General features: G+C 42.4%; 1 protein-coding gene across 2 annotated transcripts in view; it reads left to right on the forward strand.

Annotated features, from left to right (window-relative positions):
- IL16 (interleukin 16) overlaps positions 1 to 16748 on the forward strand; it is an 88911-nt gene that overhangs the window by 48331 nt on the left and 23832 nt on the right. For both annotated transcript variants that reach the window (XM_006870916.1, XM_006870917.1), the window contains exons 6-9: positions 7428 to 7501; positions 8226 to 8442; positions 10624 to 10741; positions 13208 to 13340. In XM_006870916.1, coding sequence (XP_006870978.1) covers positions 7428 to 7501; positions 8226 to 8442; positions 10624 to 10741; positions 13208 to 13340 — 542 coding nt within the window. The remainder of the gene's footprint in view (positions 1 to 7427; positions 7502 to 8225; positions 8443 to 10623; positions 10742 to 13207; positions 13341 to 16748) is intronic.

Raw genomic sequence — 16748 nt, forward strand, 5'->3', positions numbered from 1 at the left:
GTTTCATTCTGCTGTGCATAAGGTTGCTATGGGTAGGTACCAACTCGATGGCACCTAAAAACAACAACAATCAAATTTTACCAGACTGGGACAAATAAGGATAAGGGTACTCGGTAGAACCCAGTATGCTATGTGGCCTTTTGGAATGCACACCCGTGAAGTATGTTCTTTGCATATATATCTTCCTTCAACACCCATTTAATGATATTGTGATATTTTTTAAATGGGTATGCTTTTACTTCTGGATTTGGTATTTCTCAATTTTTTTTTTTTACAACCTGTTTTCAGTAACCTAATAGACTGAGCAGATTTGAGCCCTTCCCCATGCTGGTAACTTCACTTTATATTTTCATAGACATGGTCTATAAAATATCCCATCTGAATTCAAAAGGAAGAAATAGAAATGCCCAGGTGATAGGAACCAAAGAAAATATCTTAAATCTGATGTGGTAAATTCATGAATTGATATGTTGGCCCAGAAAGCTGCTGATCTGTTTCTATATAGGTCATAGGGGTTAGGGACTAGGATTTGAATTTCATACAGGGAAAGGGGGCATAACTCAGAGGTATAGCTCCGAGGCTCTGAGAACCCACATGAAGCCTCAATCTTTAGAGCTGCCACTAATGAAAAGCTAGTGGGTTCCAGGAAAGCATTCAAGATGCTTATTTCCTTATGGTAATAGAGTAGGGAAAAATCATCTCTCACAAGAAAACAAAGACCCAAATGTCTATCATAGTCAAGCATAAGTACAAATGATTGCTAGTAAGGTTCCAGTTCATACATGTATGGGTTTATTCCAGACAAACTGTGGTAAAGCCTGTCTCTGCCCGAGATGATTACTGTCAATAGTTCTCTTAGTAATGCACTGATTTGAATCTTTTCAAGGTGTTATTAAAAATCCATTTAAAACAGTGGCTTCTTTGGGCTAGTTGAATTCAGAGCAGAGAGATCAGTTCAGAACGTTTATTGGGATCGCAAAGGAATGCTTTTGATGTCTTTTTGAAGGAGATAGGATGATCATCGGGGCTTATTTTGAAGCATTTTTAAGAAAATTGAAAATTGAACTACTGAGAAAAAGGCCTGGGAAGTGGCACTGAGGAATATTTTTTTCATCATAATGCACATGCTAATTCTTGTAGCAAGGGCTGTCCTATGAGAGTTTTATTGGGCAATCTTACCCCTCCATCCTACAGCCCTGATCTTACCCCATCAGACTTCTTTTCATTCCCTAAAATTCAAAGGACATTAAAAAAAAATAATAAACCTGATTTGAGTTTGCTGAGGAGGCCAAACCTGTTGTTTTGAAGTGGTGTAAATCAGAGTCCAGAATCCTTTGCAGAAGGGTGAGAGAGATAGAAACACAATCTTCAGAAGAGGATAGACCTAGATGGAGGCTGTGTCAAGAAATAATAGCTTCACACTTTGATACTTTTTCTTAATAAAGATTTCTATAATTTTGTTGCAATACTTTTGTAATTACACTCATACAGAGGCCTCATTTGTAGTCCCTGTTGAGTACTGCAATCTCCAAGCTGAGAAATTAATATAAAAACTAGTCTTGAGCTAGTGAGACCATAGAGGTGCCTAGTGGAATAAAGGGAATACTCTTTGGTAGCAAACTGTGGAATACGAGATTTCCACATAATAATAATAATGATAATAACTCCCATGAAAATGAGACCACAACAGTTTACTGCATACATATTATATGTTAGTAAATGTTGTTATTGTCGTCAAGTGGGGTCAAGTCGATTCCCACTCATAGCGACCTTGTATAGGGTTTCTGAGGAGTGGCTGGTGAGCTTGAACCGCCAACCTTGTAGTTCAAACTGACTTTGCATTCCAGCGCATTAACCCACAGCACACCAGGGCTCTAAATATCCACTTTTAAATTGGAAGAGGGGCAGCAGAAATAACAGAGAGAAACATTGGCCCTTAAAACTTTAAGGTAAAAGAATAATGTAAAAAAGACTATAGAATCAGTATGTTTAAAATGATTTTTTTAAAGGTAAAAAATGGAATATAAGCTACAAGGAAAGAACAGAGCACAATGAAAAACTATGCGGATGTGGAAAAAAGAACTTTTAGAAATGAACAAAAGCATATTCGTTGGAATTTAGAAACTGAATGGATGGGTTAAACAGCAGATTAGATGCAGTTGCAAGAAGCAGTGAACAGTAGATCTTCCAGCCAGCTACACGGGACAACAGATAAGGAAAGATAAGCATAGAGGTACATCGGGAAGCGGCTGAGAAGTTTCCAGATTCATCTAATAGGAAGAGATGGAAGAAGAATAGAGTGAATTGTTATTGTTAAGTGCCATCAAGGCAGTTCCAACTCACAGAGCCTCTGCAGAGGGTTTCTGAGGAGCAGCTGGTAAGTTTGAACCACCAACCTTGCAGTTACAAGCTGAACTTGAGGTCCGGTGTGTTAGCTCATAATGCTACATCAGGACTCCATAGACTGAATACAGGAGAAGCAATGTACAAAAAGATAGTGGCTAGGAATTTTCCAGAATTGGTTTAAGGCATGAAGAAACACAAAGAGCCTCTTTCAATGCTAGCACATCATAGCAAAACTGCAAAATACCAAAGACAAAAACACAAACAAACCAACCCACCACCACCACCAAAAAGCAACCAGAGCAAAAGGATGACTTATTGTCTTAGTTCTCTAGTGTTTTGATAACAGAAATACCACAAATGGGTGGCTTTAACAAACAGAAATGTATTTTTTCGTAGTTGTTGTTGGTGGTGTCAAGTGCCTTTAAGTCGATTCCGACTCATAGCAACCCTGTATAGGGCTTCTGAGGAGCAGCTAGTAGGTTTGAACTTCCAAATCTTGTGGTTCACAGTCCAGTTCTGATCCTACAGCACTACACCAGGAGTCCTTTTCATAGTCTGAATCCAGAGCCTGGGCTCTGTGGACTTTAGGGGAAGGTCCTTGTCTCTTCAGCGTCTATCCTTGGTGATCTTCCTGTGGTTTGGCATCTATCAATCTTTCTCCATGTCTGCTCACTTGCTTGCTTGTAGAACATCCTTCATATCTCAAAAGAGATCGACTTAAGGCATACTCTGCAATCACATATATTGTCTTGTTAGTATAACAAAGAAAATTCATTTCCAAATGGGATTGTAATATGTTGATTTACAACACATTTTTTGGAGATGAAATTCAATCCATAACAGCTGTCTCCAAGGGAACCCTAATTAGGTAACATGTGTCTTCCCAACAACGATCAAACCTAGAAGTTAGTGTGGAAATATGTGTTTGCATCTGAAGTATCCAGGACAGCATTGAGGATAGAAAAATTGGTCCTAGTGTGGCACTGCAGGATAATGCTCTAGACGGTAAGGTCACTATGAACCTCAAGGTTGGTGGTTCAAACCCACCAGCCACTACTCGGAATCTTTATACAGGGTCACTACAGGTCGAAACCAGCTTGACGGCATGGCACTTAACAACAATAATTATAAACTGAATAAATTGAATGAAGGCAAGACATTGGTTTCCCATCCACATAAAGCTACATTTGTGGATACAGGAAATACTCTCCTCATAGGATTATAGCTTTATGAAGAAATGACTTGGAGACAAACATCCCAAGTCCGATTTCTTTTTTTTTTTTTTTACCATTTGACCTTGGGCCTCTCTGGACTTATTTCTATTACATGGGTCCCACATTACATTCTGGAAACCTCACATCAACCCACATTTATGGAAAACTTTGTAGGCCCCACACAAAATAAGCCAATTATTGACAATTCATGATATGTTCATTAATAAGACAAAGTCTCCATTCCCAGGGAGCTTCCAGCCTGGGTGGGGAGAGACTTTGAAGGTCCCCATTGGCCATTCAAACTGACAAGTGTGTGACAGTGGTAGGCATAGTCTTTAGAAGACCAAGCAGATGAAGGCAGCAGGGGCTGAGAGACTAAGAAGGGCAGGGAAAAGAAAGCGCAAGACACTCTAGTTGAGAAAATATCTCTGAGTAATTACTTAACTGTGTAGGTGTCTTAGTTATCTTGTGTCACTACAGCAGAAATGCCACAGTGGATGATTTTAACACAGAGAATCTTATTTCCTCATAGTTCAGGAGGTTAAAAGTCTGAATCCAAAACCCCAGCTCTGGGGAAAGGTCCTTGTCTCCTTTCAGCATCTGTAAATCCAGCATTCCTTGGAGCTCTCCATGTGTCTTGTCATGAATCCTTCCCTGGTTCTCAGAGCTCCACCGTGCAGGGAGCCGGGACTCCACTCTGGGCTCTTCTTTCTTGATGTTAGCAGGTCCCTCTGATCTCTGCTTATCTCTTCTTTTATCTCTTGTAAGTAAAAAGTGTTGCAGGCCACATCTCAGAGAAACTCCTGTGATGAGATTAAGGGTGGTGCATTCTACCATTCTACCCTTAATCTTTTTTTTTAATTTTAAGTTTTATTGTGAATTGGGTGATAGTTTACATGGGAGAACATCAGCTTTACATTCATCCTATCATACTTCGTTTCATTGCAATGATTACAATCCCCTCCACGCATCATCATTCAACAGCATTTCCTTCCATTCCCTCTGTGTTTTTGTTTGTTTGTTTTGTTTTTAATGTATGCTGAAGGCCTAGAGAGGATACAACCATTCAAACAACCAAAGGGCACACCCTCAAGCCTGCCCCCAAGCCATCAGCACTCAGTCCCTCTTCCTCCCTGAGTCTAGAGTCCCTCGCCGCTACATCTCTCCATATCATCATCTCTGCCTCCATCTCTGGTGTCACTGCTTCTCTGGATAGGGCCCCGCACTCCACTCTTCTCCCTTGATGGTCCCAGGGTCATTCACTCCTGGACTGCTAGATTAACTGTTCCCCTCCTTTTGTTACAAAATATCTATCTTTACATTTGCAACACTTACAATCAATCAGTCCTGATAGCAATTATTCACTATTGCACCACAAGAGTCTTATTCCCAGCTCCTTTCACCAGCCCCATCTGGACAGGTTGGAAACCACTCAATGGAGATTCTACCTTCCCCCACACCCTCTGAAACTAGGCTCCCTTTTTAAAGCTTGTAAACCAGTCACTTTGTGCCTTTGTAGCCCCCCTCCCCCCTCCCCCCATTTTGGGTAGCCAGTGTCTAAGTTGTCTATCCCTGTCTACCCTGTGTATCGAGGGGGTGGAAATGATCCTCTCTGTAAAGTATAGTTCCCTCTTTTGAGTTACTACATCCATAAGTATAGATCAAGTTCATCAAATTGTAGAGGATTACTCTTTTTATCCTCTTCTTTCTTCCTCTAGTGAAGTTCTGATCATCCAGACATTGAAGCCAGGTCAAACGGGTGCTATCTGAAAGTATGGGTGTTCTTGTGCATCTCCCCTCACTTCACATCAGCTGGACGCTTCACTCTCCACTCTAGTCCTCTGTGGCCATGTTCCTGTCCCTGGGTCCAGGAGTCCCCAAGTCTTGCCATACTGCTGGTCAACTAGGTCTCAATCCAGGTGGACCAGTTGAATGTGGTCGGACTTAGCTCACAACTTCATTGCTGCTTTTCCCCGCACTTCCCCTTTTCAGTAGACTAATGTGGTCACCAGCAAGACCACATGCCTGCTTATGTATTCCCCCTGAATCTCAGTCTTGGAAGGGGGTTTGCCCTGAAGGGCCAGACCACTTGCTTTGATGGCTCACCAGTGAATAACTTGCTTGTTCTTGTGGTAGTCAATCAGACTGCCATTATTGTTTTTGATTTTTCCTGCTGGTCTTTGTTTTAAGAAGTATCTTCTGTTCTTCTAACCGCTCCAGGCTGGTCTGCTTGTCCTTTCAAGTGGAAATTTCCCACCTCAGAAGATTCTGGATGGGGGTCTGGATTTCACCTATGGTTTTATGCAATGCAAAGGCTCTGCAGAAAGCATCCTTCACTGGGAAAGTTCTAGGCCCTTTTTAGGCATTCCAATCATTTACAGCCTCAGAAACCCTGTACAGGGTTGTTATGAGTCAGAACCGACTCCATGGCACATAACTACCACCAATCAGTTATAGGATGAAGATGGACTTACAAGCTTTCTATTATGATGTTTCTGGTTATTTCTTTCTCTCCCTCTCAAGTATCTATTTTACAGTAGTAGGCAAGGGAAACCAAGATTTAAAAGACAGCCAAGCATCTTAACATTATTTTCCCCCTTTTCCCCATTCCAACTATGTCTCAATCCCTGTATCCCAGAGCCCTGTTGTTCCAAGGTTGAGCATACATCATTATTTACCTCTGTCCCACTTAGCCCAAGCAAACCTGCATAAATGTTCTCCCATCCGCCTTGTTCTTCCATTCCCCTCCTGCTTCTTAGGTATTGCCCCTGCCTTCAGCACCCTACCCTTAATCTTTTTATTAGCTCATCACGCCTTGGGGAATCATCACATTAGTGCCACATACCATTGCTATTGTTGTTAAGTGCCATCAAGTCGGTTCCAACTGACACGAACCTGCATAGGGTTTCCAAGGAGCAGCTGGTGAGCTTGAACCGCCAATCATTACACATTTGGTTAGTTATGTGCCGTGGAGTTGGTTCGGACTCATAGCGACCCTGTACAGGGTTTCTGAGGCTGTAAATCTTTACGGGAGCAGAAAGCTTCATCTTTCTCCCGCGGAACAGCTGGTAGTTTTGAACTGCTGATCTTGTGGTTAGAAGCCCAATTTGTAACCCCTCTGGTAGAACAGTGGTTACGAATCAGGCTGCTAACCTTAAGGTCGGCAGTTTGAAACTACCAGTGGTTCTGCGGGAGAAAGATGAGGTGGTCTGCTCCTGTAAAGATTTATAGCCTTGGAAACCCTGTGTAGGGTCACTATGAGTCGGAACTGACTCCACGGTACTCAACAACAATGCTACCTACACAGTACATCATAACAAATCTCAAACCACTGAGAATCATGGCCTAGTCAAGCTGACACATAATGTTGGTGTTAAGTGCTATCGAGTCGGTTCTGACTCATAGCAAGCCTGTATAGAGTTTCTGAGGAGCCGCTGCTAAGTTTGAACTTCCAACCTTGTGGTCCAATGCTTATCCTACAGTGCCACACCAGGATTTACACGTTTTAGGGAGACACAATTCAATCCATGACAGTCATCTGCTGTAGAAAATGCAGGTCATGTTGTATCAGGAAATGTTCCACCAGAGCAAACGATGAGAGGGCCAGGAGGTAGGATGGAAAAAGGTGAAGCAAAGAGATGAGTTGAGGACTGGTTGCCTGGCTACCAATCCTGGATCTCATCCTTGAAGATATGAGGTACCAAGGAATGTCCGTTAGCTGTCCTTTATGAGCAATGAATGAGATAATGTTCCTCAAAGTGTTTTGTACATGGCATAAAAATCTGAGCAGATTTGGAAGACTAGCGTTTAAGACAAGAATAATGTCTCTTGATTGGTCTTAGCTACAAGTTCTCCCTCTCTCAACAGGTGATGAAATTCTAGAACTCAATGGTGAATCAATGTCTGGGCTAACACATCAGGATGCTTTGCAGAAATTCAAGGTGACTATCCCTTATCAGAGTATGACCAAACTCTAGAACCTTCAGGCAAATGGATTACCTTTTGTCATTCAAACCTACAAATTTTAGGGATCCATTACATGGGGCACCTAGCTGATACTGACCTTTTACAATACTAATAAGAGAACTTACTAAAAACCTAATCATCAGGATTGTTGTAAGGGATGCTTACACTTCACAACTTACAAAACGGTTTAAAAATATTTTATGTTTTCATATTGATAAATTTATAGATTTTCTTTACATTTTAAGGCAATTCCCAACATATATTTTTGAGTCTCTATCTAGTTAGTTCAAGACCTATTTATCAGTATAGTTAGCTAGTGTGTTGTTGTTGTTGTTAAGTGCCAGCGAGTCAGTTCTGACTCATAGTGACCCCACATAGGGTTTCCAAGACTTTTAATCTTTGTGGGGCAGAAAGTAATCTTTCTTCTGCAGAGTGGCTGGTGGGCTTGAACAGCCAACCTTGTAGTTTGCAGTCCGGTTCCTATCATACGGAGCCACCATGCTCTCCAGCTATCTAGTATAAATATGTATATATGCACACAATTATATCATATGTATATCCATGTAAATAAACACACACACACACACATGACTGCTTTTCTTTAAAACAGTAGCTTACTGCTGCTATTGAAGGAGGCCAGTCTTCCTCACCTCCCCTGAGTTGTTGCTGCATTTCCATCTCAGTCTCTCTTATTTTCAGCAAGCCAAAAAGGGGCTCCTTACCCTCACAGTGCGTACCCGCCTGACAGCCCCACACTCGGGGTCCAGCCACCTGTCCCCGCCTCTGTGCCGCTCTCTGAGCTCCAGCACCTGTGCCACCAAGGACGGCAGCTCCTTCGCTGTGGAAAACCCCGTGGTTCCCACCAGCATTGCCAAGCCCAATTACAGAATCATGGTGGAGGTGTCTCTCAAGAAAGGTAGGTGTGCTGACCTTCTGGCCTGAGAGGGCTCTGCTCACCCTCTACCTGGACCTCCCAAGGCCGAGTCTCTGAGGCTTTCATCCTTTGGAATCAGTTCAGGGGCAGAGGTGTTGTTGAATCACTGAGACTCATAGGGCAGAACAGAAACGCCCTCGTAGAGTTTCCAAGGAAAACAGATTACTACATTTTTTTCTTGTGGATTCAAACTGCCAAACTGTTTGGTTAGCAGCCCAGCAGGTTAATAGTTAGCAGCATTTTTTTTAGGGAGTTCATAGACTACTCCCAGAAATCATGTTCAACAGTTTTAGGAATGGGGCACAGGGACTTGCATTAGAAAGTGTACCCCCAAGTGAGTCTAAGATCTACTAGAGTTAAGAATTTTTGCTTCAGAGTTAGGGTTCCCTTGAAGGGCTCTGACCTTTGATCATGGGCCTGGTCATCCCCAAATATCTTCATCCATATAAGAGGACAACTAGCAAAGGCTCACGGCCTCCTTCCTGGGACCAGCATCAGAAGGTGAAATGTGAATTGCCAGGAAAACCCCAAAAACCAACACACACATAAAGAGGTCTTTCTCTTCCTCCCTGGAAACTCCATCTAGTTCTCTTGCTGGCTGCTTCCCAGGTTCCGGAACTTTCAACGTTGGTAAGCCCCACACCCTCCTCGTCAAAGATTCTGGGAGACCACATCAGCTACATGGCCCTAACACCACATACATGCTGCTACTTTCAAACTTTTACTTTTGCCCTGTCTTTTTCCTATGGGTCCCAGATTCCTCTATCCAACTACCTACTCTGCAAGTCCAGTCAGCTATCTCATGGCATCTCAAGTATAACTTGGGCAAACCCAAGCCCGTGGTTCCCCCATTCCCCTAATCTTGTTCCCTATGTCAATTTTCTCCACTTTGATAAACTGTATCATCACTCACACAGTCACTCCACCCCCAAAAATCTCTGAGTTATTTGATTTCCCTCATCTAATCCACCAGCAAGTCTATCTCCAAGACAGCTTCTACATACATCCTCTGTCGATTTTCCCATGGTGAGTCCAAGCCACCATTGTTTTGCTCAGTAGTAGCATCTTAAATGGTCTGTGTCCTCTTACAGTTTCTCCTCCTCACAGCAGCCAGTCACATATTTTTAAATAGAAATTAGATTAGATCATGTCACTTCCTTGTTCAAAACTCTCCCGTGGCATCCTGTCTCAGTATAGAATAACATCTTTGACTGAGACATCCTTGTTTACAAAGCCTCATTTCATCTGGCCCTTGCTTCCCTCAGTGACATCAACTCACATCACTGTCCTTGTGACCAGCTGTGTTCTGGCTCCACTGGGCTCCTTTCTGGTCTTATACCACCTCTATTTACTCTTGCTCTCAGGACTTTGCATTAACTGTTTCCTCTTCTGAGAATGTTCTGCCCAGTTGGTCCATTCATAGCTCCTGCTCACCATTCACATTTCAGGATAAATGCTGCCTCCTCTGAGGTAGTCCCAGAATTGTCTAGAATATTCCCCACAATATTTATCACTTTCTGATATCTTTCTCTGTCTCTCCATTCCTTTTCTTCTCCTTCCCTTTCTTCTTCCTTTAGTTCCTTCTTCCCTCCCTCCCTTCTTTTCTTCTTAAGGTCTCTGAGAGCAGAGACCTTGTCTTCCCTGACCACCGCTGCTGAACCTAAGGCAGTGTTCTGCACACAGTAAAAAATTAAAAATCAATCAATTGCCATCAAGTCAACCCTGACATATGCAGATCCCATGTGTGCTGGAGTAGAACAGTGCTCCAGAATGATTTTCAATGCCTGAGTTTTGGAAGAAGATCACTGAGATAGTTTCTGAGGCATCTCTGAGTTGACTTAACTTCCCACTAAGCATGTTAACCCTTTATACTACTCAGAGACCTGCCCACAGTAGATGGTCCATATATGTGAGTGGGATAAGAAGGGACACTTGACTCATCCATAATGGGGGTGCTGAGGGTGCTGTAGGATAAACAATAGATTGCTATCCACAGAGTTGGCAGTTCAAACCCACCAACTGCTCTGCAGGAGAAAGATAAGGCTTTCTGCTCCTGTAAGATTTACAGCCTTGGGAACTAGATGGCACATAACAACAACAGCGGAGACTGGTTAGTATCTGCAAAGTTTAACCACAGTCCCCTCACCCTGTTCTGCCTTCCAGAGGCTGGTGTTGGTCTGGGAATCGGTTTGTGCAGCATTCCCTACTTCCAGTGCATCTCGGGCATCTTCGTTCACACTCTCTCTCCAGGGTCTGTGGCCCATTTGGATGGAAGGCTCCGGTACGTCTTGTTGCTCTTTCTGAGAAGAATTCTGATTTACAGAGAAGGGAAGGACCATCTTAGAATGTCAGGGGATTGATTTGGAGATAAGATAGTTAGAACGAATGATCCAGCCAGGATTTAGTGCCTTGTTCCTCAAATCATGGTCCGGGAAAAACAACATCGTCATCACCTGGGAGCTTGTACGAAATGCAGAGTCTCATGCCCACCTCTAGGCCTACTGACTCACATTCTGCATTCTAAGGAGGTCTTACTTAACCAGGTGATTGGCGTGCACATTACAGTTGAAGAAACATTGTCTCTGAAAATACAGGTCCAAAATAGAAAACAAGAAGTAAACACTCTTTAATTCAGATTTAGCTGATCTAGAATTTGTAGTAGCATAAACAGGAGCTTCAGTAAGGTTTACCTGTGTGTTCTATATGGAAAAATAAAGCTTATTAAGCAAATCAGTAGGATAGCCACAATTTCATGGTGGCATAAACAAAGCATTTTTACTTACTCCAGATACATTTCTTGACAAGTAACTTCTAAGGGAAGTACAAATCTAATTTTGTTGTTGTTGTTCAATAATGTATATTTCACAAGGATCTAGATTCTTTGTCATGTTATTTCATCCCAATTTAACTTATTTTTAACACTTTATACTTCTACATTCATACTACAGATGTATCTTCCTTCACTGGGTTTGGGTTTTGTTTAATCAGGAGAGTTTTGTCCTGTTTATAAAGGTTTTATTATAATTGCAATACATGTTAGGACAAGGCCTGCTTAGGATAAAGTTTCTGAATTAGAGATAGATTTATTGTTGCCATCTGCAAGAAGGTGACAGTTAATTTACTAAATCATGTGCGATATTATCTTAGTCCTAAATGCTCTCCTAGGCCTACAGGAAGGTAGGAATTATTTTGGAAGTTTCTACTTTATTTGGAAGTTGGCGCTAGAGGACAGTGGTCATTCACAAAAATGTGTACTTCCTTGGCAACAGTGAAGATGGGTTTGACTCAGTAGAAATGTAGCACCGGAAGGGACAATGAGATCAATATCAAGAGACCTGAGTTCTAGCCTGGTCATGACAATTAAGAGTTAGGCCGGGGATTGGAAAATATGGTTCTCAGACCCACCACCTCTGTTTGCAAAGAAAGCCCTATTGGGACACAGCCAGTGTTTACATGTTTATATGTAAATATGTTTACATGTTACTGATGACTGCTGTCATGCTACAATGGTAGAGCTGAGTGGTTGTAGAAGAAGCTATATGGTGCCTGTTACACTTTGGCCCATTATTGAAAATGTTTGCCCACTCCTGAGCTAGCTAATATTAGGGAGGTCATTTCACCCTTTGTACCTCAGTTTCCCTATCTATGGAAAAAAAGAAAAAAGGATTTTGTAAGCCTCCATGTTTTGACTGAATCTTGCTTTTCTCTCTTATTTCCTTTTTCTTTTTAGGTTGCTAGTATGCTTTCCTAAGTTGCAACTAGAATGAACTCCCTAGGCTTCTCTTCTCATTTCTTCCCATGGGAACCTCATGAGCACTCCTGCCTGGTGATTCTTTCTTTACCTGTTCACACATTCCCTCCATCCTATCCAGTTCTCCCTCCTAACTGCTCTGTATACAGGGAGACTGAGACCCAAAGAGATGGAGGATGTGATTGGTTATAGGTTTTGTGACAACTGTTGAGCCAAACACTATTTCATGATTTTACTTCCTCGTTGTGTTTAACACCAGCCCCTCAAACTTGGTTAGGCTTTGTTGAAGGAAAAGAGAGGTGGGTGGATAAAGAAAAACCTTTGATAATATGGAATGACTCAGTGGTGGGTCTGAAATAGCTACTTTGCGGATAATGCAGTGAGCGACACCCTCCTTCGGTCTGCTCTGCCCTAAGTTCTATCAGGGGCCTAAGGAGTTATGTCTTGATTTGATTTTTAGGTCTCATCAAAAGGCCCAGCTAGCAACAGGCCCCCAGAGTTGTGACAATTGTTTACTACAAATGGAAATGGAATGAATGAACATGTTTTGTTTATGCCACCATGAAACTGTGGTTATCTTACCAATTGGCTTAATAAACTTTATTTTCCCATATAAAACACACAGGTAAACCTTTACAGAAGCTGCTGTTTATATTACTACAAATTCTAGATCAGCTAAATTTGAATTAAAGAGTGTTTACCTCTTGATTTCTATTTTGGACCTGTATTTTCAGAGACAATGTTTCTTCAACTGTAATGTGCACGCCAATCACCTGGTTAGGTAAGACCTCCTTAGAATGCAGAATGTGAGTCAGTAGGCCTAGAGGTGGGCACGAGACTCTGCATTTCGTACAAGCTTCCAGGTGATGACGATGTTGTTTTTCCCGAATCAAGATTTGAGGAACAAGGCGCTAAATCCTGGTTGGATCATTCATTCTAACTATCTTGTCTCTTCATTGATTCGATGCCAATGACTTCCTATTGGTGCTTTTGCAGGTGTGGTGATGAGATTGTGGAGATCAATGATTCCCCAGTACATTGCATGACGCTAAATGAAGTGCACGCAGTCCTGAGTCACTGCAGTCCTGGCTCTGTTCCCATCATTGTTAGCAGACATCCGGACCCACAGGTAACATCCTGCTGGGTCATCCTCTCCTTCCCAGGATCCCGCTTTCAGTACTGAAACTGGAATGAGGAATAAACGAATGGCTAGGTCTGGGCCTGAACAAATACATATCTGTAGCAGGGGTCCATGGACAAAGTGCTAGACATCAGAGACCATTAGTCTTCAGTTAGGGAAGTTTTTGTAGCTAGGTACAGCCGTAAGGCAGGAAAATATAGACCGAGGTCCCTGCTAGCAGATATAAGAGCATCATTCACCCAGACATTTTTACTCAGTACCCACTAAGTACTGAGGATGCAGCGATAAATGAGTTCATAGTACACAGTCTTATCCTTCCTCTAGAAGCACACGGTCTCCTCAGACTGGCATAGAAATAGTTGCACTATGGGAACCCAGAGGAGAACACAGAACGGAAGGGATTATAAGCAAACTTTTGCCAGGCAAAGACCTTGAGGAAGGTCATTCCAGACAATGGGGACACAAAGATCAAAGGTATCATAGAGTTATGAAGGGGGCTCACGGAAGAAGAGTGGTCAGTTCAATGTGACTGGGATGCAGGGTACTGGGTGAGAATGATGAACATAAAGGTTGCTGAGGCATTGGGGTTACATGGCAGGAGGCTAAGTATTTGTATTCTAGTTTGTGAGAAGTGAAGAGTTAGGGTAGACCTGTAGTCATAACTATAACACATCCATCTGTTTTTTTAACTTGGACCACTTTGTGGAAGACAGAGTGACTGTAACTGGAGGTTGTCAGAGAAGTTGTGAAGAGGAAGGAACAAGATGCTGATGGTCTGCACTAGACAGGAGCTGACAACAGAGGACAGAGAGGAAGGAACAAGATGCTGATGGTCTGCACTAGACAGGAGCTGACAACAGAGGATAGACAGGAAGGAACAACAGGAGACAACATTTGAGAGGAACATATAATCTCTGCTTGCTGATTGGTTCTGGGTAACAGAGAGGGAGGAACCTAGTTTGTTTGGAGTCTACAGGTAGACTTCAGAGACATTGCAGGTTCTGATCCAGACCACCACAATAAAGCAAATACAGAAATTCAGCAAGTCACATGACAATATTTGGTTTCCTATGAAAGTTATGTTTACATTATACTGCGGTCAATCACATGGGCAACAGCATTATGAAAAAGTTTGAAATATTGTGAGAATTATCAAGATAGACACAGAGACATGAAGCAAGCACATGCTGTTGGGGGTAAAAATGACACTGGTAGACTTGTCACAAACTCTCAATTTGCAGAACTTCCCCCAACCCCCTGCAATGTCTGCACAAAAAAGCTAAGTAGAATAACATGAGATATGAATCATGTAGGTTGGAAGACTGAGAGATGGTCACAGCAGAACTAGAACAGAGAATAGATTTGGATGAGCAGATGATTGAAGTGCCTATGGGATCTTTAGATGGAGATGTCCAGGAAGCAATGAAATTTAGGGCTGACCAAGGCTGGCCCAAGAGATCCAGGTTGGAGCTAGATGTGGGCGTTGAAGCCATAAGTATAGAAATAATAGTATGTTAGGGAACTTGCTGATAATCATCCCCGTCACTTATTCAGCCTTGGCATGTGTCAAGAATGTTTGCCAAAGATGTGACACAGACAATCAGATTCAGGTGTCATACAATCCTGTGAACGCAGTACAATGATTTTTTTCCACTTCACAGAGAAGGAGATTGAATCTTGGAGAGGAGAAGAAAGTTATTGATAGAGGAACTAAGAAACAAAACATAGCAAAAACACTGCCATTGAATCCATTTTAACTCCTAGATACCCTGTGGGACAGAGCAGGGAAGTGGGGATTCAGAAGCCTGTGTGTCTGATTACAACCTGTATGCTGAGCAAATAATACGAGAAGCTGGGTTCTATGAAGAAAAACGTGGCATTAGGATTGGAGGAAGACTCATTAACAACCTGAGATATGCAGATGATACAACCTTGCTTGCTGAAAGTGAAGAGGACTTGAAACATTTACTGATGAAGATCAAAAAACACAGCCTTCAATATGGATTACATCTCAATGTCAAGAAAACAAAAATCCTCACCACTGGACCAATAAACAACATTCTTATCAATGGAGAAAAGATTGAAGTTGTCAAGGACTTCATTCTTCTTGGATCAACTATTAACACTCGCGGAAGCAGCAGTCAAGAGATCAGACAACGTATTGCATTGGGCAAATCTGCACAGGAACTTTTTAAAGTATTGAAGAGCAGAGATGTCAGCTTGAGGACTAAGGTGCGCCTGACCCAAGCAAGGGGGTTTCAAAAACCCCAAAAGGATGTGAAAGCTGGACAGTGAATAAGGAAGATCGTAGAAGAATTGATGCCTTTGAGTTGTGGTGTTGGAAAAGAATACTGAAAGTGCCATGGACTGCCAAAAGAACCAATAGATCTGTTTTGGAAGAAGTGCAGCCAGAGTGCTACTTGGAGGCCAGGATAGCTAAGCTTCGTCTCTCATACTTTGGACAAATTGTTCAGAGGAAACAGTTGCTGGAGAAGGATGTCATGCTGGGTAAGGTGGAGGGTGAGAGAAAAAGAGGAAGACCCCTAACGAGATGGATCAGCCAGGTGGCATCATTGATGACGTCAAGTGTGGCAGAGGTAGTGAGGTTGGCCCAGGATCGGACATTGTTTCGTTCTGCTGTGCATGGGGTCGCTATGAGTAGGTTCCGACTCGATGGCACCTGACAAGAACAACTCTTAACTGACTCCCAAATTCCAAAAGAAAAGAGGACAGAGCATGAAATAATGGGAAAGGTCAACATATACCTTGTGCAGTGGAATTAAACCCAGCCCCACTCAACTATCCAGCACTAAAGGTAAACACACTTGTAAACAACAGGTTTTTTCCTTAAGGTAAACAGATGATTAGCCTAAATCCTTGGGCAATAAAAGAAGCAAAAGAACCTTGACGGACTTAACGCCTTTAGGTGCTCTTGATGAACCTGTTGCTATCCAGTCAATTCAAGGAGCTCTGGTAGCATTTGGTGTGGCAGAAAAGAGCTGGCAAAGCATTCTGGTGGGGTAGACCCTGTGTTCATAGACTACACAGGGCAGAGAAGAGAGTGAGCCCTGGGCTTGGCATCAGATTGTCTGGTCCACATCCAGCTCTGAGGTTTGTCTTTGACAACCTTAGACAAGTCAGCCAATATTCCAGAGCCTCTGGTCTCTAACTTGTCTAAGGGTACACACCTAACAACTGGAGAAACTGGGACAGGAAGAAAAGGCTGTTTCACTCTAAAGGTCATACTCTTAACTATGTCTCTAAATTCACTTATCATCTGGAGTCACAACACAAACAGTGGTCATGACTTTGTTATTGATGATGAAGATGTGATGATAGCATTGCCAAGAACAGAAGATTCTTCAGAGGTAAACCATGAAGTTTGGACATATTGTC

Source organism: Chrysochloris asiatica, unplaced genomic scaffold, assembly GCF_000296735.1.
Source record: "Chrysochloris asiatica unplaced genomic scaffold, ChrAsi1.0 scaffold00156, whole genome shotgun sequence".
Classification (NCBI taxonomy): domain Eukaryota; kingdom Metazoa; phylum Chordata; class Mammalia; order Afrosoricida; family Chrysochloridae; genus Chrysochloris; species Chrysochloris asiatica.